The sequence below is a fragment of the Trachurus trachurus genome (genome assembly GCF_905171665.1).
Source record: "Trachurus trachurus genome assembly, chromosome: 17".
Lineage (NCBI taxonomy): Eukaryota > Metazoa > Chordata > Actinopteri > Carangiformes > Carangidae > Trachurus > Trachurus trachurus.
Window position 1 is genome coordinate 3,734,744 of NC_139900.1, and position 25,629 is coordinate 3,760,372.

Genomic DNA, 25,629 nt, shown 5'->3' on the forward strand with positions numbered 1-25,629 from the left:
AGTCTGTGGTGATGAACGGTGTCGAACACTGGAACAAACATCCGTCAGTGTTGAGCTGCCACATCTTCAACAACACAATAAAACACACCGACACACGTTTCACTGAAAGGTCAAAGGTCAAGGAGTTACTGACGCTACTGTCCTGTCGCCGGTTGGTTTCAAGTTTTATTTTGAAAGCAGGAAAAGTCCAAATCTACGACAAGGTGCTAAACTTCGGCCCGGCGGCGACGGCTCGTTGTGGGCGTGTCCTGAGGCCTCGTCATCGCCAACAGAAACGTGAACAAACACAAAAAGTGAAATCTGAAACTTCCTCCTTCATCAGGCTCGTTTTACTGGACGGACTTCCTGCCAACTTGTCAAAATAAAAGACACTTAACATGTGTAATGTCATGTTTGTGACAAGGAACGTCCGAGGCCTGTGATTGGTCCAGGGTGGTAACAGCCACCAATCAGCTGCTTGTGAGATGAGCTCTGATAAACGCCGCCAGAGCCTCGAGCTCGTCAACAGAAAACAAAACAATGAACAATAATAAAACACCTACTCATTATTGTTTTTAAAGCACAATAGTCAAAGTTTCCTGGTTTCAGCTTCAGCTTTTTATTTTTTTATTTCTTTCTTTCTTTCTTTGGATTTGATTCTGGAGTGAGACGAGTTTTAACAAACCAAAGTGATGGAAAAGTCAGAGATCAATGTCGTCAAATGATTCGTCAAAACAACATTTGATCTCTGGAGGAACGAGCTGCAGTTTAAACACTGATTTCAATCATAGTGTTAAGCTTTATTTTGAAATATTTACACCACAGACCCTTTTACTTTGGAGGTACTTGTTTGCATCCTCACGCTAATCCTCTCTGTCTGTGTCGTGGCACTGAGTCGATAACACTGATCCTGCAGCACAAACACTTCAACGTGTCAGCTGAGTAAAAAAAAGTAGAAAACATAATAAAATAATATTAATAAAATAATAATAATAATAATAACAACAATAAAAAAGTGGGGGAGGGGGCGTGGCAGTTTTAGCTACAGTACATCACTTCTTCTCTTCTTCTACGTCTACATGATGTTTAAACACAAAACTAAAATCAAGCAGACTGACTCTAACAGAAACACTACAGACACTGGAATGAACAGGAAGCTCAGAACCGGATCGGACCGGATCGGACCAGACCGGACCGGACCGGACCCTTCAGTATCCCAGGTCCAGCTGGATCTTGTGCTCGAAGATGGCGATGAGCAGCATGATGCCGAAGCCGAGCAGGATGCCGGCGTTCTGCAGCAGGAAGAAGCCGCAGTGGCTGAAGCCGTGGTCGCCGGCGTTGTTGTGCAGCATCTCGGGAACCTGGACGGATGGACGGGGTGGGAGGGGTGGTGGGGGGGGCAGCGGATTATAGGAGCGCAAGCAAGCAGAACAACACCATTAATAAATCACTTTCCAAAAAAACAAAAAAGAAAGATTATCTCTGAATCAAATCGACTCGACTGTTTCATTCATTTTCATTTTATTTCACCTTTATTCAGGGAAGGTCAATTGAGAGCGAGCTCTCTTTTTCAATGACACCCTGATTACAAAACAACACAAATACACACAATACAACCACATACGGACTGCAGAACACTCGATAGTATCATGTGTATCATGCAGCATTAATAACTGCAGTCTTTATGAGAGAGTTGGCCGGCCTTCTCTGCACAATCGTAGATGGGAACACTGGTATTAAGCCTGTGCATATTCTCATTTGTCCAGGTCATAGTATTTCAAAGGAGGTTAAATCGAAAGCAACTGGACTTAGTTATTTGTCTAGGAAGACGTTTCACCTCTCATCCAAGAGGCTTCATCAGTTCATGTAGCATCTGACCAGGCTGGGACTGGTCCAACTATCTGGTGTGGAGACTCACTATTTAACCTCTGGTATTGTTTGCTTTATGAGGCCGTCCTGTGTGACTTGCCTCCTTATTTATGTTCTCTCTTGGCTCCTAAAGTCAACACCAGAAGCTGTAGTCTCAGCCTCCATAGATTGATAATATACGCTGTTCCTCGACTGTCTTTGGGGAAAGTGGCTTCAAAGCATTCGCACCCTCGTCCTGCTATAAACTACAGACTCATCTTAAATTGGATTATCTCCCACGTATGAAAGACTTTAAAGCTATAGGATCAAGGACTATTTGACAACTGCATGCACATGTTCTCTCACCGAACGCAGCTGGTTTATTATTATTATACTGTAATGATGTGATTTGACAAACTGTTTTAACTGTTTTTTATGTTTGTTTTGTTGTTGTTTTTTAAGTGTGTATTTTATGTGGACCTACTCGGACCAAGCACCCAACTTGGGGGGGACAGAGTCTTCTCCGTCGCCGCCCCCACCCTCTCGAATTCACTCCCCCCACCCATCAGAGACCTTCCACATTGTTTTTCTATTTTAATTGTGTTGTTATTCTGCATTGTTTCTGTATTTTAATTGTGTTGTTATTCTGCATTGTATCTGTATTTTAATTATGTTAAATAAAGGTTAAATAAATTAAATAAGAAGATATCAAGATAGATCAAGATAAATAAGTTTCAGACAGTTCTGTACGTTATTCCACAGTCTTCCCAAATTCTGATCTGATGGTGTGTGTAAAACCACTGTGTCCTGTGAACGAGTGTGCAAGTGAGATTAAGATGGTAAGATAAACTGGTAAAATTTTCAAGAAAAAGCTAAAAATTAAATTACTTAGTTTATATATATATATATAAGCTGCAACATCTGAACCATAATAAATTTAATGTAAATTGAATTATCATCTGCTTTTTTATCTACATGTTATGAAAAGCTTCTGTTGGTACGCTTGGGGTCCACGTTGTCTAATGTCTGTTAATGTTTCATGTATTGTAAGTTTTGTACGTGCTTTATTGTTGTATGTGTGTGTGTGTGTGTATTCATACTGTTAATGTTTCATGTGTATTGTAGTCTTGTATATGCTGTATTGTTTTGTGTTATACTGTATGTATCCAGGCTCCCGCAATAAGCTTTTGGTAGCTTCAATGGGAGACCTGATTCACACAAAATATGTGTTGTATGTGTCTGTGTGTATGTGTGAATAAACCTTTCAAGTTCAAGTTCATGTTCAAGTGAGGCTTTGTAAATAAAAACCATGCAATGTTGCTCCCTCCTTCCATCTATCCTCGTTAAAATAAAGAACACAGTGACTTTGTGTTTCTGGTTGAACTGTAGGAGCAGCACAGCAGAGCGACCACCAGAGGGCGACGTCACACAGCAGCAGCAGGACAGGCCCTCGGCAGTCTGTGTGTGTGTGAGTGAAGAGGCCACCTGGTGCTGACGGCGGCCGCTCTCAGGTTCAAACACCTGTGGAGTCGACAGCAGCTGCAGCTGACGGAGCTGTGCCGTGCTCTCACTGACCTGGGGTCTCATTTATAACCGTTGCATACGCACAAAACGGGGCTGAAAGTGGCGTACGTGACTTTCCACGCCAAGGTCGTGATCTATAAAAAAACCAAACTTGACGGGAGAATGTGAGCAGCTCTAAGCAAAAGGGGAATGGGCGACACAGATGGTGTGGTGGTGAACTGAAGTCAGACTCAGGAAATGTAGAGTGAGAAGAACGACTATGTTCTTCTTAAATTCAAAATCAAAATTCCTTCTCTATATTTAATCACCACCATCTCTCCGTCATATTGTCCACTCCCGGAGCGCAGGAGGAGGAGAGGAGGCGCGGCTGCATGGGATAAATACATGGTGTAAATAACTATATGTTCCTATGATACTGTGTGAACATATGATCGAGAGTCAATTAAATCTCAGCCTGGGGAAAAAAAATCCAGTAATCGTTCGCACAATTGTTACATTCTGTTTTCTTGTTATCAAGAGAAGTGTCATGTTTGATCATTCCTCAGAATGTAACTGATTCTGCCGATGATTCAAAGTTTTATCGATCAGTCTAATTACTGTAACACGCACCTTATTTTTCTACACAGTTACACACATTGCACATTTTCTTCTTGCACTAAAATCAACGCTGCCAATTTGTTTTTGTATATAATTTTGTACATCACATTTTATTTTATTTGCTATTTTATTATGTAACGTTTGTTCTTTATATTTTACTATTTTATTATGTATAGTTTATGTTCTTATTCTTTATATTCTTATGCTATATGTTGTTATCGTCACTGTGTGTCTGTGTAATGCTGCTGCTGCACTGTAATTTCCCAGATTGGGATCAATAAAGTATATCTATCTATCTATCTATCTATCTATCTATCTATCTATCTATCTATCTATCTATCTATCTATCTATCTATCTATCTATCTATCTATCTATCTATCTATCTATCTATCTGTCTTTGAAGTGTGCGTACGCAGGGATTTTTTTATCTGAATATTTTTTGGCGCAAAACTTGGCTTTTGGGCGTACGTACCCTTTTAGTAACGATCCCACGCACAGTTTTATAAATGAGACCCCTGCTCCTCTGTGTTTGACTGTCTTCACTACCCAGAATGCCTTGTTCTCTCTCTCTGTGTGTGTGTGTGTGTGTGTGTGTGTGTGTGTGTGTGTGTGTGTGTGTGTGTGTGTGTGTGTGTGTGTGAGACTCACCATGTCCACCAGGGCCACGTACATGAAGAGCCCGGCCGTGAGGGCGAAGATCCACGTGGAGATGTTGTCGGCGTAGTGGCCGATCAGGATGCCCGTCACCATGCCCAGGTAGGCCATCATGGCCGACAGCACGTTGTAGAGGATCGCCTGGCGCACCGTCATGCCGGCCTTCAGCAGCACCGCAAAGTCGCCTAGGAGACGGGGCGGGGCTTATTAATATTATTTTATTGTTATATACTTTGGCAACAGGAATTTTAGGATTTTTATGGTTTTTATGTGAGATCTTTTAATGTGAGTTTTTATGTTGGTGTCTGTATGTTCATGTTTAACTGAGCCCAAACTGATGACAATTTTCTGTCCCTGTGACAGACAATAAAGTTTTTTTTAATTGAATTTGAATTGAATAAGCACTGTCTTGTCATGCCAATAAAGCTATTGAAATTGAAATTGAGAGAGATAAGGAGGAGGAGAGAGAATGAGGAGAGAGAGAGATGGAGGAATAGGAGGAGGAGGAGGAGGAGGAGAAGGACAAAAGGAAGAGGAGAGAGAAGAGGGAGAGGAGGAGAGAGAGGAGGAGAGAGAATGAGGAAGGGGGGAGGAGGAGAGAGAACAGGGGGAGGGGGAGAGAGGAGAAGGAGGAGAGAGAAGTTGGGGAGGAGGAAAGAGAATGAGGAGGAGGAGAGAGGAGAGAGAATGAGGAGGAGAGAATGAGGAGGAGGAGGAGAGAGAGAAGTGGAGTAGGAGGAGGGAGAGGAGAGAGAATGAGGAAGAGGAGGAGGAGAGAGAGAAGGAGGAGAGAAGAGGGGAAGGAGGAGAGAGAAAGAGAGAGAAGGAGGAGGAAGGGGGAGGAGAGAGAAGGAGGAGGAGGTGAGAGAATGAGGAGGAGAGAGAGAGAGAGAAAGAGAATGAGGAGGAGGAGGAGAGAGAGGAGGAGGAGAGAAAGAATGAAGAGAGAAGAGGGGGAGGAGGAGAGAGAATGAGGAGGAGGAGAGAAGGAGGATTTATTTAAAGATGTGCAGTCTGTGGAAGGTGAAATCCAGCGATCTGATTGGTTGTTAGCTGTGGTGTAATGAGCAAATTTTCATTTTCCAGGACTGGTCACTTGGTCAACCGTTTTCCAGGTTTTCCAGGACTTCCTCCTAACCAACATGCAGCAGGACCAGCGGAGGTCAGAGGTCAGAGGTCAGAACTCACCCAGCTCGTGCGGCAGCTCGTGGCAGAAAACGGCCACGGAGGTGGAGAGGCCGCTGGACAGACCCTCCGTGAAGGCAGCACCTGCAACACAACAACACTGTTATAACAACGCTTTTATTTTGAAATTCTCCTCCTGGCAGGTCTGATCTGATCAGTACACACTCCTCCTTTCCTCTCTTCTCTCTTTCACTTCTCTCCTTCTTCCCCTCTCCTCCCATCTTTCCTCTCGTCTCTTCTCTCCTCCTCCCCCTCTGCCCTCTTCTGTTGTTCATCCTCTTTCCTTTCCTCCCCTCTCCTCCTCTCTCTTATCCCCCCTCTTTCTTCTTCTCCCCACCCCTTACCTCTCCTCCTCTCTTTTCCTCCCCTCCTCCTCCTCTCTTTCCTTTCCCCTTCTCTCCTCTCGTCTCCTCTCTCCTCCTCCCCCTCTGCCCTCTTGTGTCCTTCTTCTTTTTCCTCTCACCTCCTCCTCTCCCCCTTTTCCCCCTCTCCTTCCCCTTTCCTCCCTTCCTCTCCTCCTTTTTCCTCTCATCTCCTCTCTCCTCCTTCCCCCTGCCCTCTTCTGTTGTTTTTACTCTTTCCTTTCCTCCACTCTCTCTCTTTTCCCCCCTCTTTCTTCTCCTTCTCCTCCTCCTCCTTTCCCCCCCTCTTCTTCCTCTCCTCCCCTCTTTCCTATCCTGCCCCCCCTCTCCTCTCCTCTCACCCTCCCTCTTCCTCTCCTCCCCCTTTTTCCTCTCTCCTCTCGTCCAATCATTTACTCTCCTCTCACCTCTCCCTCCCCTCTCCTTCTTCCTCTCCTTCTACTCCCCTCTCCCCTCTCTCCTTCCCCTTTCCTTCCTCCCCTCCTTTTCCCTCTCCTCTCACCTCCTCCCCTCTCCTTCCCCTCTCCTCTCCTCTTTCCTCTCCTCCTCTCCCCCTCCCTTTTTCTCCTCCTCCCCCTCTCCCCCTTTCTCTCCTTCTTCTTTTTCCTCTCCTCATCCCCCTCTCTCCTCCTTCCTCTTCTCCTCCCCTCCCACTTTTTCCTCTCCTCTCTCTCCTTCTTTTTCCTCTCATCTTACCTCCTCCCCTCTTTCCTCCTCTCCACCTCCTCCCTCTCCTCCTTCTTTTTTCTCTCCTCTTCCTCCTCCTCTCTCCCTCTCCTTCCTCCTCCTCCCCTCCTTTTTCCTCTCTCCTCTCCTTCCCCTTTCCTCCCTTTCTCTCCTCTCCTCCTTCTTTTTCCTCTCTTCTCCTCCTTCTTTTTCCTCTCCTCTCCTCTCACATCCTCCTCCCCCTTTTTCCTCTCTCCTCTCCCCCCCTCTTTCCTCCTCCCTTCTCCCCCCCTCATTCCTCTCCTCCTTCCTTTTCCTCTCACCTCCCTCTCCTCCTTCTTTTTCCTCTCATCTCCCCCTTCCCTTTTTCTCCTCCTCCCCCTCTCCCCCTTTCTCTCCTCTCCTCCTTCTTTTTCCTCTCCTCATCCCCCTCTCTCCTCCCCTCCTCCTTTTTCCTCTCTCCTCCCCTCTCCTCTCCTCTCTCTCCTCCTTCTTTTTCCTCCCCTCTCCCCCTCCTCCTCCCCCCCCCCCCCCTCACCGATGGCGAGTCCGTCGCTGAAGTTGTGCAGCCCGTCCCCCATGATGACCATCCAGGCGAGCGTGGCGACGCCGGCGTGCTGGAAGTGCTGCTCTGAGTAGGAGTGCGCGTGGCTGTGTGGGTGGTGGTTCTGGGAGTGGTGGTGGTGCAGGATGTGGTGGTAGTCGTGGTGATGGTGGTGCTCGCTGCCCGCCTGCCCCACCGTGTCGTGGAAGTGCGAGTGGCATTTGTTCTCGCAGTCCTCGGCCGTGTAGCCGTCGGCGCCGTAGCCCTGCTGCGGCGTCACCACGGAAACCTGCGGCGTCAGCATCACCTGCTCCTCCTCCGACACGTCGTTGCCGTCGCCGTGGCGCCGGCCGGAGCGGTCCCCGAACGCACCGGCGCCGTTCGTCTCCACGTCTACGGAGGAAGAGGACGGATCAATACTCAATACTCTCATCTTCCTCCTCCCTCCTTCCCTTCATCCCCCTCTCTCTTCTCCTGCTCCTCCTCTTCCCTCTTCCTCCTCCTCTCTCCTCTTCCTCCCCCTCTTTCCTCTTCCTCCTCTCTCCTATGCCCTCTCTTCTTCCTCCTCCCCCTTTCTCCTCTCCTCTTCCCTCCCATCTCCTCTTCCTCCCCCTCTCTCCTCTTCCTCCTCTCTCCTATCCCCTCTCTTCTCCTCTTCCTCCTCTCTTTTTCCTCCTCTCCTCATCTCTCTCCTCTTCGTCATTCTCTCCTCTTCCTCCTCTCTTCTTCCTCCCCCTCTCTCCTCTCCTCTTCCTCATTATCTCCTCCTCCCCTCTCTTCTTCCTCCTCCTTTCTCCTCTCCTCTTCCCTCCCATCTCCTCTTCCTCCCCCTCTCTCCTATCCCCTCTCTTCTTCCTCCTCTCTCTTCTCCTTCTCCTCCTCTCTTTTTCCTCCTCTCCTCTTCCTCCTCCTCTCTCCTCCCCCTCTCCCTCCCCCTCTCTCCTCTTCTTCCTCTCTCCTATTCCCTCTCTTCTTCCTCCTCTACTCTTCCTCTCTCCTCTTCCTCCTCTCTCCTATCCCCTCTCTCCTTCCTCCTCCTCTCTTCTTCTTCCTCCCCCTCTCTCCTCTCCCCTTCCTCCTCTCTTCTTCCTCCTCTCTCCTCTTCCTCCTCTACTCTTTTTTCACTCTTCCTTTCCTCCTCTCCCTCCTCCTCTCCTCTTCCTCCTCTCTCTTCTTCTTCTTCTCCTCCACTCCTCTCCTCTTCCTCCCCCTCTCCCCCTCCATCCCTCCTCCTCCCCCTCCCCCCCCCTTTCCTGTTCTTACCCTCCAGCGGCTTGCGGTCCGTCTCGCTCAGCGCCGGCTGCTTCTCTGGGTCTGACTTGTCGTTCTGGTCCCACTTCTTCTGGATCTGACGGGACGACACACAAACGCCTCGTTTTAAAAATCTGTCGACTGTCGTCTTTCACTGAGATGTGAAATGATTCGACTGTGGAACCGACTAAACTACACGTCAGAGGAGAATAAATAAGAAAGAAATCATACGGGGAAAACTGTTGTGTTGTAATGCTAACATTAAAAATAAACTACAAACTCTTCTCTCCTGGTTTGTGTGAGTTTTTTCTGTGTCTTATCAGTCAAAACAAGAAAATTCATTCAATTCATTTATGTAAAAATTTGATTTTTTACTCTGGAACTTGATGATTTTATCCTCATTGTGTCTCATCTCTCCTCTTTAGTTTGTTTTATTTTTACAAACTTCTTCATTCTGCTTTTTGTATGAAAAACACTGTAACTCCATTTTGTGCTGTGTCAAATAAGTTGAGTTAGTAATGAATGATTTCTCATATTCTCATCTTGCTCACTGTTCGTTAACGTTGTTGTTGTTTTAAAACCTGTCGACTCCGTCTTTCACTAAGATGTGAAATGATTCGACTGTGGAACCGACTAAACTAAACGTCAGAGGAGAATAAATAAGAAAGAATTCATACGGGGCAAATTGTTGTGTTGTACACTTTTAGCGAAATTTGAAGAAAAATAGATGAGTAGTTTGAAAATGTTCTATCAAAACTAAAATCAAGGACGTCGTATATGCAGATTAAATACAAATTTGGCCCTGATCTATTATGTCACGTCAAAGATCTTTGGTTGCACAGCTGAGATATTCCTGAGGATAACAGAAAATGTGTTTAAATGTGTGAGTTGGATGAAGCGGAAACTGAATCTACAGACAGAATCCTGAAATATTTTGCTGCTCTGTTGATATTAGCACTAATAAACACATTGAAATGAATCAATGTGTTTATTAGTGCTAATATTGGACAACTTTGAACAACTTTTGATGTCGATTACGAACTCTTCTCTCCTGGTTTGTGTGAGTTTTCTCTGCGTCTTATGGGACAAAACAATAAAATTCAGTTCATTCATTCATGTAAAAATCGGATTTTTACTCCGGAACTTTTATCCTCATTGTGTCTCATCTCTCCTCTTTAGTTTGTTTTATTTTTATAAACTTCTTCATTCTGCTTTTTTGTATGAAAAACACTGTAACTCCATTTTGTGCTGTGTAAAATAAGTTATTGCAATTCTTATGTCTTTAACTGTTTCAGTGAGATGCAGAAGTTATTTTTACTAATAGTTTTAGAAGTTAAATCTTCTTTTTCTAATTCTAATCTAGTCTTGTTCACTGTTCGTTAATGTTGTTGTTGTTGTTGTTGTTGTTGTTGTTGTCTATTTGACCTCTGACCTTCTGCTTCTTGTCCTTGTACATCTTCCCCAGCGTCAGGAAGTGTTCGATCAGGAACATGAAGTAGACTCCGCTCAGCGCCGTCAGACCTTTCCACACGCCGTCCAGGTTCTCGTCATGCTCCCCGTGGCCGTGGTGACCGTCCAGATCCATCCCAGAATCCCCGTGGTGGTGGTGATGGCTCTGAGACTGAAGCAGGAACAAAACCACAGAAATAAAACAACTAACATGAAAAACTAACATGAATCTGTCCGGTGAGGTCATTGACTGGACAAAACTAACTAACTAATTAACTAACAGAATAAATAAATGAACATGTTTTACATTAGATATTTGGCATAAAGGTTCTCAAACTTTTTCACATCAAGGACCCTAAATCGACACAAATTAGGCCACGGACCCTCATTGGAAAAAATTTGGAAGCAAAAACCAGAAATACAAAAATATTTGTTCTGAAACTGAAGAGCGTTCCTTTTTTAGTCAATGTACGTTCAAGTTAGGGGCAATGGTGTGAATTTTTGGAAATATTGTAGAGAAATTTCTGGGGAAAAAATGGCACAATTTCTCCAAAAACATTTAAACATTTCTAAAAAAAATGTTGTTAAAAATTCTCCCCTCCAAAAAAAAGTTAAAAAAAAAGAAGATTGAAAAAATTGGTAAGATTTCTTAAAAAAAAGAAAAGTGATAAAAATGTCTCAAAAAAAAGTTATTAAAAAAATTCTAGAAAAAATTGGTAAGATTAAAAAAAAAGGAAAAAAAAGTTTCAAAATAATGTTGAAAATAAAAATTGCAAAATTAAAAAAAAATCTTGAAAAAAGTGGTAAAATGTCTCGCAAAAAAAGTAAAAAAAAAACTCTAGAAAGTGGTAAAATTACTCAATAAAGAAAAAAAAAGATTTAAATTTTAGAAAAAAAGTGGTAAAATTTCTCAAAAAAGAAAAAAAAACATAAAATTTTAGAATAAAGTGGTAAAAGTTCTTAAAAAATTCTAGAAATAATTGGTAAGATTAAAAAAAAGAAAAAAAAAAGGTTCAAAATAATGCTGAAAATAAAAATTACAAAATAAAATCTTGAAAAAAGTGGTAAAATTTCTCGCTTAAAAAGTTAAAAAAAAAAATTCTAGAAAAAGTGGTGACATTTCTCAAAAAAAGATATAAAATTTTTGAAAAAAGTGGTAAAATTTCTCAAAAAAAGGAGTGTAGCGTGTGACGTGTGACGTGTAGCGTGTAGCGTGCGGCGTGGACTCACGTGTGGGATGAGGTGGAGGAAGGCGTCGCCGCTCAGCGTTCCGACCGCCAGCGCCACCAGGAAGCTGAGCAGGAACTTGAAGAAAACTCTGTTCATGAGCGGGATGAGGACGACGCCGGCGAGCGAGAGCAGGCTGATGATGGTGATGGAGATGAAGCCGCCCACCCAGGCTGCAGCACACACACACACACACACACACACACACACACACAGGTTAACGTCTCCTTCAGGCGCTACAACGTGGACTAAAACAAGTCTCCTCCTCTCCGATTTTTCACCTGTTGCGATGTACTTTTCTCCACCCGTGTGGTTGCCGTGGTCGTGGCCCGAGTGGTTGTGGTTGCCGTGGGCGTGTTTATGATGTTTATGGTCTAGAAATAACAACAACAAAAAAAAACAAAAAAAACAACAAGATTCAATGAAGCAAAAATCACACCCATCACACCTGAGCAGCGGTGGCTCAAACAGGTAGAACCAGAATGACCGACTGTCCCTGAACACACCACGCCGTCATCATCATCATTATCATCATCATCATCATCGTCCTCAGGGCAGAAGTCTAATCCAGGAAACCGGTTCATCTCCTCGCTCCTCCCCGCTGCAGGTGAGTCATGGTGCATTCAGGGTCGGCTCTGGAAAAACCTGTTTCCTCCCGTTCCCTGTGTGTGTGTGTGTGTGTGTGTGTGTGTGTGTGTGTTGTGTGTTTACTTCACTGCTGATAAACACCCGCGTCATCTCAGCAGGTTTCGCTCAGATCGATCGACAGTGATGCATTGTGGGGGAAAAAAGCCAGTCGAGCCAGATTCTTTTATAATCTGTCAGAGCAGCGGCCATGTTTCATTCCTCGACACAGATTATACAACTTTTCATTCTGACAAGAATTTTTAATTTCATTTTAGTCTTTTAGTTTTGTTTTGTTTTAGTCTGTGGAAATCAGCTTTACTTTAGTCTCATTTTAGTCTTTTGATGTAATTTAATAGTTTTGTTATAGACCTTTTCAGAGAGTATAAACAAATACAGGTGTTACCAAGGATACTAATTAAGGCTCCATTCCATTTAGTGTACCAGAGCGTTTTCTAATGAGCCACACCTGTCTTTGTTTATACTCTCTGAAAAGGTCTATACTGTAATAGATTTTGCAAAAGGATGTTGTCTCGGTAGTGAAAACTCCCGACCGGCAAGCGTCAGCCGCTTCGTCACGTTTTTACTCGTCAGTTCATAATGAACAGAGATTTTGTTTTAGTTTTTGTTGTCAGTACTTCTTAAATTTACGTTCTCGTTACAAATTAGTCACGGAATACAGTTTTAGTTGACAAAATGAAAACTGAATTGACAAACTCGACCTCAGAAAACACCTTTAGCCATAGAAAACATGTAAATAAGAGGATAAACGGTGGTGCAGGGTTATTATAGTTCACTAAAACTAAAAGTAGCAGTGGAAAAATAATTTAGTAAACTGAAATAAAAATAAAAATGAATTAATAAAAAAAGCAAACTGAAAAAGATTGTGATTGTAATATCCCTAAGCGTAGCTCTGCCTTTGCTCAATCTGCCTTTTCTTTTAAATCTGTCGAATCATGGAACAATCTTCCAACTAATCTGAAACTTTGTACAGACTTCAATGTTTTCTCCCGGGAAGTCAAACAATGGATCGTAAGAAATCAGTCATGTCAGCATTAATCATGAGCCTAAATTATTTTTAACCTTGGCAAAGTGTGAAGTATTTTAATAACTGTATGTTTCTTTCTGATATGAAATAGGACTATGTCCTGAGTGTTTGTGATGTGTGAGAGGGTGTATATGCATATGTGTATGGATGTTTAGAACGCTATGTAAATTGATCATTCTTACCTTTCTATTGTTTTTACTCACCTGCCCAGGGACGACGGATGGAAAGTAGCTAGTAAGCTAAATCCGCTACAAGGCATCTCTTCTCATCTCGAGACTAATGTTATTTTGTACATTGTCCCTGATACAAATAATCTTATTAAACTAAACTAAAAACTTCTCTAATAATCAATAATCATTTCATCTGTGATAGAAACAGTGATCACGCCTCCGTCCTACCTCCGTCTCCGTGGGCGATGCACGCCCCGGCGTCGATCTGGTGCAGGAGCGCGGGGCAGAGGAGGCTGAAGTCTCCAAGGGATACGCCCATTTCCTGAGACATCCCATGATAGGAGAGGATGCTGGAGGCGTTCAGACACTGAAGGCAACACACACAGAGAGGAGGACACTTGAACGCACCGCAGCAGCAAAATGTGAAACTATGATTGATTGATTGATTGATTGGATATACAGCAAAAATATAAAATCATGATTTTATCGCAATTTCTTACATTGATTTTAACTATTGGCTTTTGACTATTCTGCAATGGATGGATGGATAGAATTTTTTTTACCATTTTTTTCCAGAAATATCTCCACAATATTTCCAAAAAATGTTCCTAATTTGAACGTACATACAAAGTAACATTATATATTTATTATTAAGCATTTCTGGTATTTGCTTCAAAATTTTGTCCTCTGGGCGTCCGTGATCTAATTTGTGTTGGGGGTCCTTAAATAGATGAGAACCAGTGATGTTGATAGGTTTTCAATGTAGTGAGTCCCTGGGACCCACAGGTGGTGATTTGGGTGGGTCCCTGGGAAATTCAATGGGTCCCCAATAGGGTTGTCATGATACCAGAATTTCAGTAAATTTCCACCATTCTCGATACCACAATTTTTTTTTAAAAACTAGGGCCTAGGGATGCAAATTATCGATTTTTTTTTTCTTCAATTAAGCTCTGGTAGCAACCGGCTAAAATACGGCAGGCAGGATACTGTAAAACGGTGCAGATCCGGTGTGTTTATCAAAGCTTGGTCGCTGTGCTGAGGCTCCGGGTCGGTTTGAGCTGCGTTCAGGCTGCATTAAAACTCCTCATGCAGTGATCAGTGTCGGCGGCTTTTTGACTCGTTAAATACTTGTGCTCTAGTAGCCTGAAACTCATCCAGCGAGAAACGTTGTGCAAAAAGGAAAGTATTTTTTCGGTACTCGCGCTACTTGGTACCTACAGTAGGCCTAAGTGTTGGTCCTGGTGACAACCCAACTAGTTCCCATGATTTTAAACACGAGTTGTTGTTAACAATGTATCATTTTTCATGTGAAAATGAGGTGCGTCCCCGCATGGATAGTGAGTTTACTGCGTCCTTTCAGATTTTAATGTGTCAGAGATGCAGGACGCGTAGCTACCTAGCAACATCACTGGAGCTACACACTTTACTCTGCCACATCGCCGACCCCGAGAGGAGAGCTGTGTCGTCAGAAGTTAATGTCGTACCTCCACGTTCAGGCTGCTGTTGTCGTGGTCGTGGCCGACAGCGGCTGCAGCCGTCGGCTCCTTCACCAGCAGCTGAGCGCTGTACACAGGCGTCGTCACCACCTGAGCCGCCGCCGTGGTCTTCTTGTCGAACAGGTTGTGGCGGTTCTCCTTGTCCTCCGTCCTCTTCTTCCCCCCTGTTACCATGGCGGCGGCGTCCTGACCGCTGCTCTCTCCGGTCTGGGGAAACTTCCCCGGCTGCGGCGCTTCGGCCTGAACCTGTTTCTGGAGCTGGGAGCTGTTGCTGTTGTTGCTGCTGCTGCTGTTGCTGCTGCTGCTGTTGCTGTTGTTGCTGTTGCTGCTGCTGCTGCTGTTGCTGCTGTTGTCGTGGTGATGATGGTGATGGTGATGATGGTGGTCGTCGTGGTGATGCCCCGGCTGCTCGTGGTGCTGCACCGTCACTTTCCTGATGCGCTCCAGTCCGACGCTCTGCAGGAGGCGCCGCAACCCGGCCAGAGAGATGGAGCCGTTCTCTCCGTACCTACGGGAACAACAACAACAACAACAACAACAACAACAACAACGTCAGTCGATGAAATCCCAGATAGGTTGTTTTTGTATATATGGAGAGAGAAAATCATTTAATCTATGTAGCCCACATCTAATCATATTTTGAAGATAGAGGGATCTTGATCCAAGTTCCCAACACTGCTTTTCAGAAACTTGGCCTATTAAAACATATTGCAGTGGGAGGAAAATGCTGAAACAGAGACTACGGTGCATCCAGAATGAAACCGTCACAACATTTCACAGACCGGTGTGAGAGCGTGAGGCCGAAGGAGAGGAGATTAAAAAGGAACACGTAGCTCGTCAGTACTAGGGTTGTTCGGTACTAAATTGGTACCGGGGTACTGAGGCATTTAAAAAGGTACTATACTGCGCTTAGATGGGACCGGTACTTTCATTTTGCGCCACCGGCAGCGGTGACGTCGCTCAGTGAAGTCGCTGCATTGTAACTTGAGCCGAGGCGAGTGAGCGAGCCACAAACGAAGCAAGCTGCTTTTTTTTTATTACACCAAATGGACGAACCGGGAAGAGAAGCTTCCGCTACAAACAAGCCTAAAATATAGACTTATTTAATTTTTTTCGGGACAATTACGCAATTTGGGGCTTCAGCACAAGACGGACATTACATACGAGCATCATGGAGGTATTTGGATGTTTTTTTGTGTGTGTTTTTTTACGAAGAGCTCTGGTGTCCCTTTGCAACCGTTGCATTGAAATGCACTGCTACGCCGAGACCCCCTGTAACTCAGAGAAGGGACGGTGGACTCTGACAATTCTTCCAGCCCTTAGTCAACATGAGGGTGAGTAGATAATGAGCGAAATATCATTCTAGGGTGAACTATCCCTTTAAAAAGAAAAAATAAGTCATGTGACATTAAAATGGACTTTGACGTCTTATAGGACGAATCTCCTTGTTGTTTACAACTACTTCCGGGTAGAAAACCAGCATGAGAACAATAGTGACGGACGAGAGTTTCACTATATTTATCTAATTTTTCATGTCACTATATCACCGTTTAGACTAATCTGATGTTTGTAAAGTCTATAAAACCAATGATTGGACAAACATTACTATTTACGTGTGCACATTTTTGTAATTAGTCATGGTTATCATAGATTAGCCGGGCTAACGGTTAGCTACCTGTTTAACTTTAATAACGCAGTGACTCAATAAACGCTCCATGAACAAATATTTTCTCCAGCGGATATCTGAGTTCCAACATGACTGAGCTAACTGGAGTAGTTTCATGTCGTGTCCCACAACGGGAGGGTTTTAACAGCTGACGTCCTGGTGTTAGCTTAGCTACCGCCGTTAGCTTAGCTACCGTTAGCTTAGCTACCGTTAGCTGTCCCTGTCAGCTGAGCCACTGATGCTTTCTAGACACTGTGATTCCCTCAAACTGAATAAATACATAGCAACACAAAACACACACACAGAAATAGTGATGTTTCTTCAATCATTTCAGATTTGTCTAAACAGTGATAGGGCGTGAAAAATATGATATATATAGCTAAACTCGTTTGTTACTATTGATCTCATTCAAATTATGTGCTGGTTTTCTACCCGGAAGTAGAATGTAAACAACAAGGAGATTCGGTCTATAACGGACTGAGCAGAACCTGCTGTGACATGGTGGCGCTCACCTGTTGAACAGCGCCTCCAGGTGGCCTCTCTGGCTCTGCGCCGCCTGCTGAGCGTCCACCACGGCCGACAGTAAACGCACCGGGCCGCCGGCAGCAGCGGCGGCGGCGTTGGACGTGCTACAGTCCGGACTGACTGAGAAGTCGGCGCCGGACAAACCCACAGCGAGGAGGAAGGTGACGGCGGCCAGGAAGGCTCCACTCCTCCTCTTCTCCTCCTTCTTCATCATCTGTGGAGGAAACCAAACAGAAACAAAAAAAGGTCTTTGAACGCATCACGGTGTGTTTGAGGAACCTTGGCTGCGTTTCAAAAGCAGATTGAGTTTCCCTCGCTCACTCGCTTTACGGTGAAAATTCAATACTCCATAATATCAATATTAGGGATGTCACAATTACTTGTTTTCATTAAACGCCATCCCTAAATACCGTCACTTTCCAAAAAAAGATAAAGTCTGAATCTGTATCAGCAGATGTGCGCCAAAGTAAAAGGTAAAAATGCACATTTACTGGTCCATTTAACAAACGTAACACTGAATTGGTAGGAGTTTAAATGCTAGAGTGTCATTTGTAATTTAAAAAACAGATTAAAATAAACGTAAACATTTGGTAGGCTACAGATGACAATTAATGACTTGAATATTTCAAACACTTCCCCTGGGGAACTTTATAATGGAGTATGTTAATTTATAGGCTACTACAGTATTTGTGTGCAAATAATTGTTAAAATGTAGCAGTTTACCTATATATCTATATCTATATCTATATCTCAGAAGCCTGTTTATTCTATACTCTTTCACTTTTGCAGTCCAGGCTTTTGAAAAGAGAGTAAACATATATTGCTGCTTCATAAATCTTAGAAAACTGTGTATTTTTGGGGGGAAATATGGTTTGTAGACCATGTCTGTAGACAATCATAATCATTCAACTGTTCACACAAAAATGCGGACAAAAACATCGCATTCTCAGTATCGATATAGAATCGCAATTGAAATCAAATCGGCATCCAAAAAAACCGTAGAAGAATCGAATCGGTAGAAAAGCGTATCGTCCCAGGACTATTATATTTACCAAAGATATTCAATAAATGGAAAGATCCCCCATGAGAGGCTCCAATGATAGAAATGGTTTCACTTCCTGTCTCTCTAAATGGGCGTGGCCAACCGTCACCACCTCGTCTGTGAACGTGTGTGTGGATTTATACAATTTGTAGGTAGATGAAAGTGAGATATTTATATTTTCTTATGATAACATTAAATATTTACACTACTAACAGTCATATTTAGCATGACGAAAATTAGTTAAATAATTTTCACGGGAGTTCGCGGCCGTTTGTTTGACGTTGCCTAGGACAGTGGTTGTCAAAGTGGGGTCCGGGGACCCCAAGGGGTCCTTGAGAGGGTTCAAGGGGGTCCCCAACTTTTTCTTGAAATTTTACCACTTTTTACTAGAAATTTATTCTTTTTTAATTATTATTTTTTTAACTTTACTTTTTTTTTTTTTGAAATGTTACCACTTTTTCTAGAATTTATTTCTTTTTTTTTTACTTTGAGAAATTTTACACGTTTCTTCTAGAATTTTTTTTAAACTTTTTTTTTTGAGAAATTTGACCTTTTTTGAGAAATTTCACCACTTTTTTCTAGAAATTTTTTTACTTTTTTTTTTTTTTTTTTTTTACATTTTTTCAACTTTTCTCTCCAATATTTGCAAAAAATGAATGCCATTGGCCCTAATTTGAATGTACATTGACTAAAAAAGAGAGTGTGTCGTAGAGACAGAGACAGGTCTGGAACAAAGTGGATTTTCTCCTGATGTGTCCGTCTGAAAGTTGCCATTTTGGTGTCAAACTGTTCAGAAGAGATGTGGCTTGTGAAAAATGAGTCCAAAATGTACTTCAGTGACTGTGGGGAGAAAGACTCGACCATAATCTGTGTTCACGTTCAATTTTCCCATTGGAATCAATACACTCCAGGCTGCCAGCTTCCTTGCCTCATCATACAGGAAGCTGACTCGTCATGGAAGGTCTTGGTTTATAAACCGTCTTTGTCGCCACCGCGTGGATGTATTTTTCGTGCACCACTGCAATGCATTGTGGGTGACACATCGATGCTGACTCGGCCGCTCAGCCCTCAAGGAGTCGATCTCACAAGTCAAGTTCACTTCAGCTGTTCAGAGAAATGGGAACGGCCCTTATGATGGCGGCGGCGGCGGCGGGGATTCCCCAAAATGGCAAAGTGAGCGAAGGCGACTCGATCCGCTTTTGGAACGCAGCCCTTGTGACACAGTAGTTACGCAACAACGCTCTCGCTCTGGTGGTTTCACAGCCAGGTCCGTGACTCAGCAGCGAGTCGTGGTCGGACTCGGCCGCTGCCTCTCACACCCTCGTGCTTTTTATGAATTCCTGTGGATTATCTTAATCTGCTCTCGTAATTCATGTGGAGCAGAAACGGATCGAGACTGACAGGATTATCTCTCCCTCACAGCTTCCGCGCCGCCTGGCAGCTGTTAATTAAATATGGCAGCTGTTAAATAAAATAAAATAAAATAATAAAATAATAAAACAATAAAAGCAGCCGACGTTCAAGGTTCTGTTTTCCTCTGTGGTTTATGGACGGATCAGCTGATTCAACGACTCCTCGTTTCTTCAGAGGAGGGAAGTGAAACAGACGCTGACTAAGAGCAGAGCGGGTTTCTACGTGTTTCTACGGTGGCCACGAAGGCTCAACTCAACAATATAAAAACACATGCAAAGACACAAAACAAACAAACTTGACTTGAGAAGTTTATCTCCTCCAATTGTTAACATATTTTATGTTTCCTCATCTTTAATTCTCCATTGTGTGAAATAGTGTCAATGCTTGGTATCTAAATTATAACTACAGAAAGAGGCAGGTGTCATAAGCTTTTCTTCATCCTGCTCCTTTCCATTTATGGTGTTATGTATGTAATTATGAAATGTATGTAAACCATGAATGGACTGAATAGATATGAGTCATGATCTGTTGTGTTTTGACTGTTTAAAAAAACATCACATTTTAAACAATGTGAGGAAAAAAGGAAGAATAAACTCCATTAGAAATACAAGTTTTATAATTAGGCCTAATAGTAATCAGGGCAGCATAAAATGGTGTGAATGCTCATTTTGCTTCATAAAAATTTGATGATGTGATGTTTGTCGACTATACTACATTTATATACTATACTAGTATATCTTAACTATGTAGTTTTAACACAGCAGCTTCTGTCTTTCAAATATTGGCCCTTTAATTACATTGTGATTAAATTAATTAATAATTTTACCACTTATAGGAGGATTGTCTTATTAATTACAATAAACAGCTGAGATTACACATTGCATCTTTTGTTGTGTTATTCAGCTTAATTCAGTTTATTTACAGGGTTTTTCTTCCACTTGCTCATCATCTGCTGCGTCAAAACTAAACGTAGTGTGGGAGTTGAACTTCAGTGAGGAGAAAGAGGAAGAGGAGGTGAATCAGCTGGAGTCACAGTGACCACATGTGTGACATGTCGTTATCATCACAGTGATGTCAGCCAGATGTTCACACACAGTGGAAAACACCGTTACACAACATGTGTTAGTGGATTGTGTTGAATGGTTGAGGGGCTGCAGACAGACAGACTGACAGATTTACAGCTAATTCCGGATGTGGATTAAAACCAGGTGTTGGGCAGTAGCGGCGTTAGTAACTTAACTACATTTCTCAGTAGCGTTTCTACATGAAATAGCTTTTCAGTAGTTAAAGGGATAGTAGCATTTTTTTTAAAGTGGGGTTGTATGATCTACAAATAGCCCCTAAGTACTTTAATTGCAGTAGAAGACTCTCTGCACTCCTCCCGTTAGCAACGCCAGCCCATAATAGCCCTGCCCAGAGATTTACAACATACATTGTTGTGAACAGACCCAAAGAAACGGCCTATTTTCACGGCCTAAAAGAGGTTTTACCTGAAAAAAAAAATACACAGTTCCATTGTTCACTATAATATATTTTTTTCCAGCCCTTCAAAGTGCAGGAAAAACACAGTTTTTATTTGGAGCTAACCAACTGCTGATCGGCGGGCGCTAACCCTGGGCGGAGGGATACGCGAGTTGATTAGGTCCAAATAAAAACTGTGTTTTTCCTGCACTTTGAGGGGCTGGAAAAAATTATATTATAGCGAACAATGGAACTGTGTATTTTTTTTCAGGTAAAACCTCTTTTAGGCCATGAAAATAGGCCGTTTCTTTGGGTCTGTTCACAACACTGTATGTTGTAAATCTCTGGGCAGGGCTATTATGGGCTGGCGTTGCTAACGGGAGGAGTGCAGAGAGTCTTCTACTGCAATTAAAGTACTTAGGGGCTATTTGTAGATCATAAAACCCCACTTTTAAAAAATGCTACTATCCCTTTAAGCTATTTTACTCATAGATATAGATGACTACACTCTTAATATCCATGGGGTTAAATTTTCCGAAATGTGTCTACTAGGGAACTTTACTAATTCCTATCTTAAAAACAGATTATGCCAAGAAACTTACAAAAATCCTTCTGACAATTGCTAAGAAATGTGTAGCAATAAAGTGGAAATCTGACGCCCGCCCTTCCAATTAAAACGTGGCTTGGTGAAATCAATAGCTGTGTGCGCATAGAGAAAATAATCGACCATAATCGGTGTTCACGTTAAATTGTCCCATTGGACATAGGGAGACCAGAGGCAGCCTGGAGTGTATTGACTCCAATGGGACAATTTAACGTGAACACAGATTATAGTCGAGTCTTTCTCCCCACAGTCACTGAAGTAAATTTTGGACTCATTTTTCACAAGCCACATCTCTTCTGAACAGTTTGACACCAAAATGGTAATTTTCAGACGGACACACCAGGAGAAAATCCACTTTGTTCACGACCTGTCTCTGTCTCTACGACGCACTCTCGCCAGATTTGGCACAGATCTCCTAGGCAACGTCAAACAAACGGCCGCGAACTCCCGTGAAAATGATTTAAATTATTTTTGTCATGCTAAATATGACTATTAGTAGTGTAAATATTTAATGTTATCATGAGAAAATATAAACAACATCTCACTTTCATCTACCTACAGATTGTATAACTTTGTTGGACTTTTGTATTACATCACTTCTTTAAATTATATTAATGTTGCACTGTATTTTAACTTTTAACTTATATCTAGGTTGCTCCTTTGTCGTGTATATGCATTGTCTAGACATTGCGGGATATATTTTCCTCTTTGTATCCTATTTATTTTCTTTAACTAAGTTATTTTCCTCTGGAGCGGCCTGGGCGAATAATTTCCTTCGGGATGAATAAAGTTCTATCTATCTATCTATCTATCTATCTATCTATCTATCTATCTATCTATCTACAGGGTATATACAGGAATCTTGAAGTTAATTCTAATACCCTTTAAGACTTTTTCAAGACCTTCTCAATATTTTTCAATACCTCACCGCCGCTTCAAGCTGTAACCATTTATATCAGTGACACTTATAACATAACAGTTTTAGTTTGTGATAAAGACTATAGACCACTATGATGCTACAGAATTCAAAATAGGCTGGGATAAGGCAAAGTTTATAAAAAATAAAAAAATAAAAACATTTCTCCACTCTCAAAAAACAAAAAAAACAATCTTCTTTTCTTTTTCATGTACCAGTTCATCTTTGTTTTTGTTTTTAAATGAATAAAGTCACACACTTTTACAATGTTTTTTAGGACTCAAACTCTTGGACAGCTAATTCTGACAAATAAAACGTCAAAATGTAAGACTTTATAAAGTTGTGAAAAGACTTAATACTTTTTAAGGGTCTTAATTTTCCCCAAATTGATTTATTACCTTTTAATACTTTTCAAGACCCCGCGGATACCCTGATCTATCTATCTATCTATCTATCTATCTATCTATTGTATAAATCCACACACACGTTCACAGACGAGGTGGGGTGACGGTTGGCCACGCCCCTTTTAGAGAGACAGGAAGTGTAACCATTTCTATAATTGGAGCAGCCTCTCATGGAGTATCTTTCCGTAGCTATAGACCAGAGCGGCATTTTTATGCAAATGATAGTGACTGGGGCATTCTGGGTAATTTAGGGGCAGCGCCTGGCATCCCTCCATTGAAAAGTTCAGCCTAAATTGCTTAACAAACTAACTAACAAAAAGTTGGCTATTAACAGGCTATTTACAGACAACACTTAGCCAAAACCTCCCGGTGATTCGACCAAATACGTGTAGATGTCTGGGTCAGACATTTCTGGCCACTTTGTGGGGTCATTGATCATTGTGGGAGGCTAAATGAGCATACCAGTAGATTAATTAATTGTAATTTTTCAAGATAGCGTGGACTGTGGGTTTCAAAGAGGGTGTCAAAAATAATTATGAGACATAGTGCTACAAAAGAAACACAAAATAAAACATTCAAATTGATTGTTAGTTAGTCTACGCTCCATCAAAACACAAAAAGCCACTGAGTGCAATGTAAAAAAGCCGGGTGCTGCCCCTAAATTACCCAGGTTGCATCAGTCATTCTCATTTGCATAAAAAAAGCCGCTCTGGTCTATCTTTCCGTAGCTATATTGAATGCCTTTGATAGAAGCTACATTTCCCCAGGCATTTTCTAGACCATAAACGCACCGCTCCCATATGACGTCATGTACGTGTCCTCCTGCTGATGCCCGGCGGCTGCAGCACGCGGCGGCCGGCGGCAGGTGACAGAGAGAGAGAGAGGTGAAGCCTACTACTCAGAGTTAAGTTTGTGAATCATGGCCGTACATATTCACATAAAAAAAATATATATAATTAAGTTTTATTGATCACTAGAGCAATGACTTGGGGAATTAAGTTGGTTTGATGTAGGCTAGTTAGTGAAGCTTCATTTCATGTAGAGTATCTTGTAGTTTATTAGCTCACACTACATTTTCCAAGTAGCTTGCCCAACACTAAAACAGCATGTAGTCGTTATAAACAGCTTATGGTTGTAATCCGCTCTATTGTTTTTTACTTTAGACGGATAAAACACGACTTAACAGCTGCTTTCTTTCTTTTGTTGGAGCTCGAGACTAATTTTTTTTTTTTTTTTAAAGGCCACTACTAACACATCAGTTGGGTTATTATGGGATGTGAACAGTGACGTTTAATTATGTGTTTTCTCTGAGGGGGTTCGGCTCGTCTGAAACGAGACGAAATCAGCGAATGCCGCGTCGCTCTCATTGGGACTACATTGGAGCGAAGGCGGTAGCTTCGCTCCGCTAAGCATGCCGGGATACCTAGCGGCGCGAACCAATGTAATCCCAATGTGAGCGACGCGGCATTCCGCGATGTCGCCGCCGCCGCCGTAACGTATAGTGTTCGCTTGAGTCTGAGCGTATGTATGTATGTAGTGTATGTGTATTTACCGAGTGTGTTTAACACTCGGTAAATTATTCATTTATTTATTTTAATAGCGGATGTTCAGGGTGAGCTCCTTCATAGTGTCACTTTTATTTTGTAAAGGTCGGTTAACGTTAGCTCGCGTGCTCGCTGCGGTTGTTCGGCGATGTCGTCACCGTCACCGTCGTAGTTCATAGTGTTCGCTTCCGCTTGAGTCAGTCATGAGTGAAGATTTACGGTGTCATTTTCGGTGTAATAAATTCTTTGAAAATGGCGACAGTTCAACATGAGCTCCTTCGCCGCGACACTTTTATTTGTAACGGCCGGTTAGCTTAACTAAGCTAGCTGCGTTAGCTCGCCTGCTCGCCGCGGTTGCTCGGATACATCAGACAGAGAGACGGTGGATAACGTACATTTCTCGTAAGGATGCTGTGTCGGCCCAGGCCCTGGCGGCTTCCTCCTCATCCTCCTCCGGCCAAAGACCAGGAGCCATAAAACCATAAAAAAAGAAAAGAAAAAGAAAACTGCTGCTCCCGTGGTTCGCTTCTGCCCTGCCCCGCTCCGCTCGCACACTCACCGGAGATAAATAAACAGAAACACGTTGAGGTTGTGCGCTCTGCACTAGCCGCGGTGCTCGGTGCCGTGTGCACAAAAGATGTTCAACCCGGAAACTGGGAACTGGAAGCTGAAGAGCCGTGTGGAGCAGAGCGGAGCGGAGCAGACACGCTTCATCCCCACAGTACCGGCGGACACCGGGCGGGGGGGGGGATCAAACCCCGTGGTTAACTTACCACGACTCGACTTTCTTACTGCGACTGAAGTGCTGTGTTTGATTCCCTCTCCTCCTCCTCCTCCTCCTCGGGTTGATGTGTGGCGCGCGGCCGTTTGCACGCGGTGCTGCTGTGTCTGGTACTAGAAGAAGCTGCTGGACTGTGACGCATTTAGGGGCCGTCGGAAATCTGACGATCACTCCGGAAGAAAGAGAGCAGAGCAGACACGGAGGAGGGGCGGGGGGGCTGCGTGTGGAAAAACACACAAACAAACCACGTATTAATACATGAATTAACAATAAAAATGGATTTAAAGTAAACATTAGTTAAAATTAACAAAGTTTTTCTTTTTTTTAAAGCCATCTGGTTCCTGTAGATACTGTCACATTTAAGTATGAATCTTCAGACAGAAATGACACAATAAGCCACTTTTTAATTACCTAAACAAAAAACAACCATATATTAATCCAATTAAAATATTGTATTGTATAAAAACAAATATAACATGAACTAAATGGATTTAAAGTAAACATAGTATGGACCAGTATAGTACAGTATTGTATAGCCTTTATTGTCATTGCAAAACAACAAAATGCAGCGAAATTTGAAGTGCTACGTCTATTTCATTGTTTAAAAGGACATCAAAGAACTCAAAAAACAGAAACATCAACGGCAGT

At 42.7% G+C, this 25,629-nt stretch overlaps 1 protein-coding gene across 3 annotated transcripts; it reads right to left on the bottom strand.

Moving 5' to 3' along the window:
• Nucleotides 1-25,072, bottom strand: slc39a6 (solute carrier family 39 member 6). Of its 3 annotated transcripts, none has more exons than XM_083991995.1 (12): nucleotides 24,974-25,072; nucleotides 16,804-17,030; nucleotides 14,614-15,133; nucleotides 13,358-13,496; nucleotides 11,569-11,661; nucleotides 11,291-11,460; nucleotides 10,044-10,232; nucleotides 8,624-8,708; nucleotides 7,355-7,753; nucleotides 5,792-5,872; nucleotides 4,598-4,788; nucleotides 1-1,340 (listed from the first exon to the last, which is right to left on the bottom strand). In XM_083991995.1, exons 2-12 carry the CDS (start codon nucleotides 17,028-17,030, stop codon nucleotides 1,188-1,190), a joined length of 2,247 nt encoding a protein of 748 aa, XP_083848121.1. In that variant the 5' UTR covers nucleotides 24,974-25,072; the 3' UTR covers nucleotides 1-1,187. The 3 variants fall into 3 exon arrangements, with proteins under 3 accessions (XP_083848121.1, XP_083848120.1, XP_083848122.1); XM_083991994.1 differs by lacking the exon at nucleotides 24,974-25,072 and adding an exon at nucleotides 24,596-24,748; XM_083991996.1 differs by lacking the exons at nucleotides 16,804-17,030; nucleotides 24,974-25,072 and adding an exon at nucleotides 24,596-24,701.
• Between the last annotated feature and the right edge of the window lie 557 nt (nucleotides 25,073-25,629).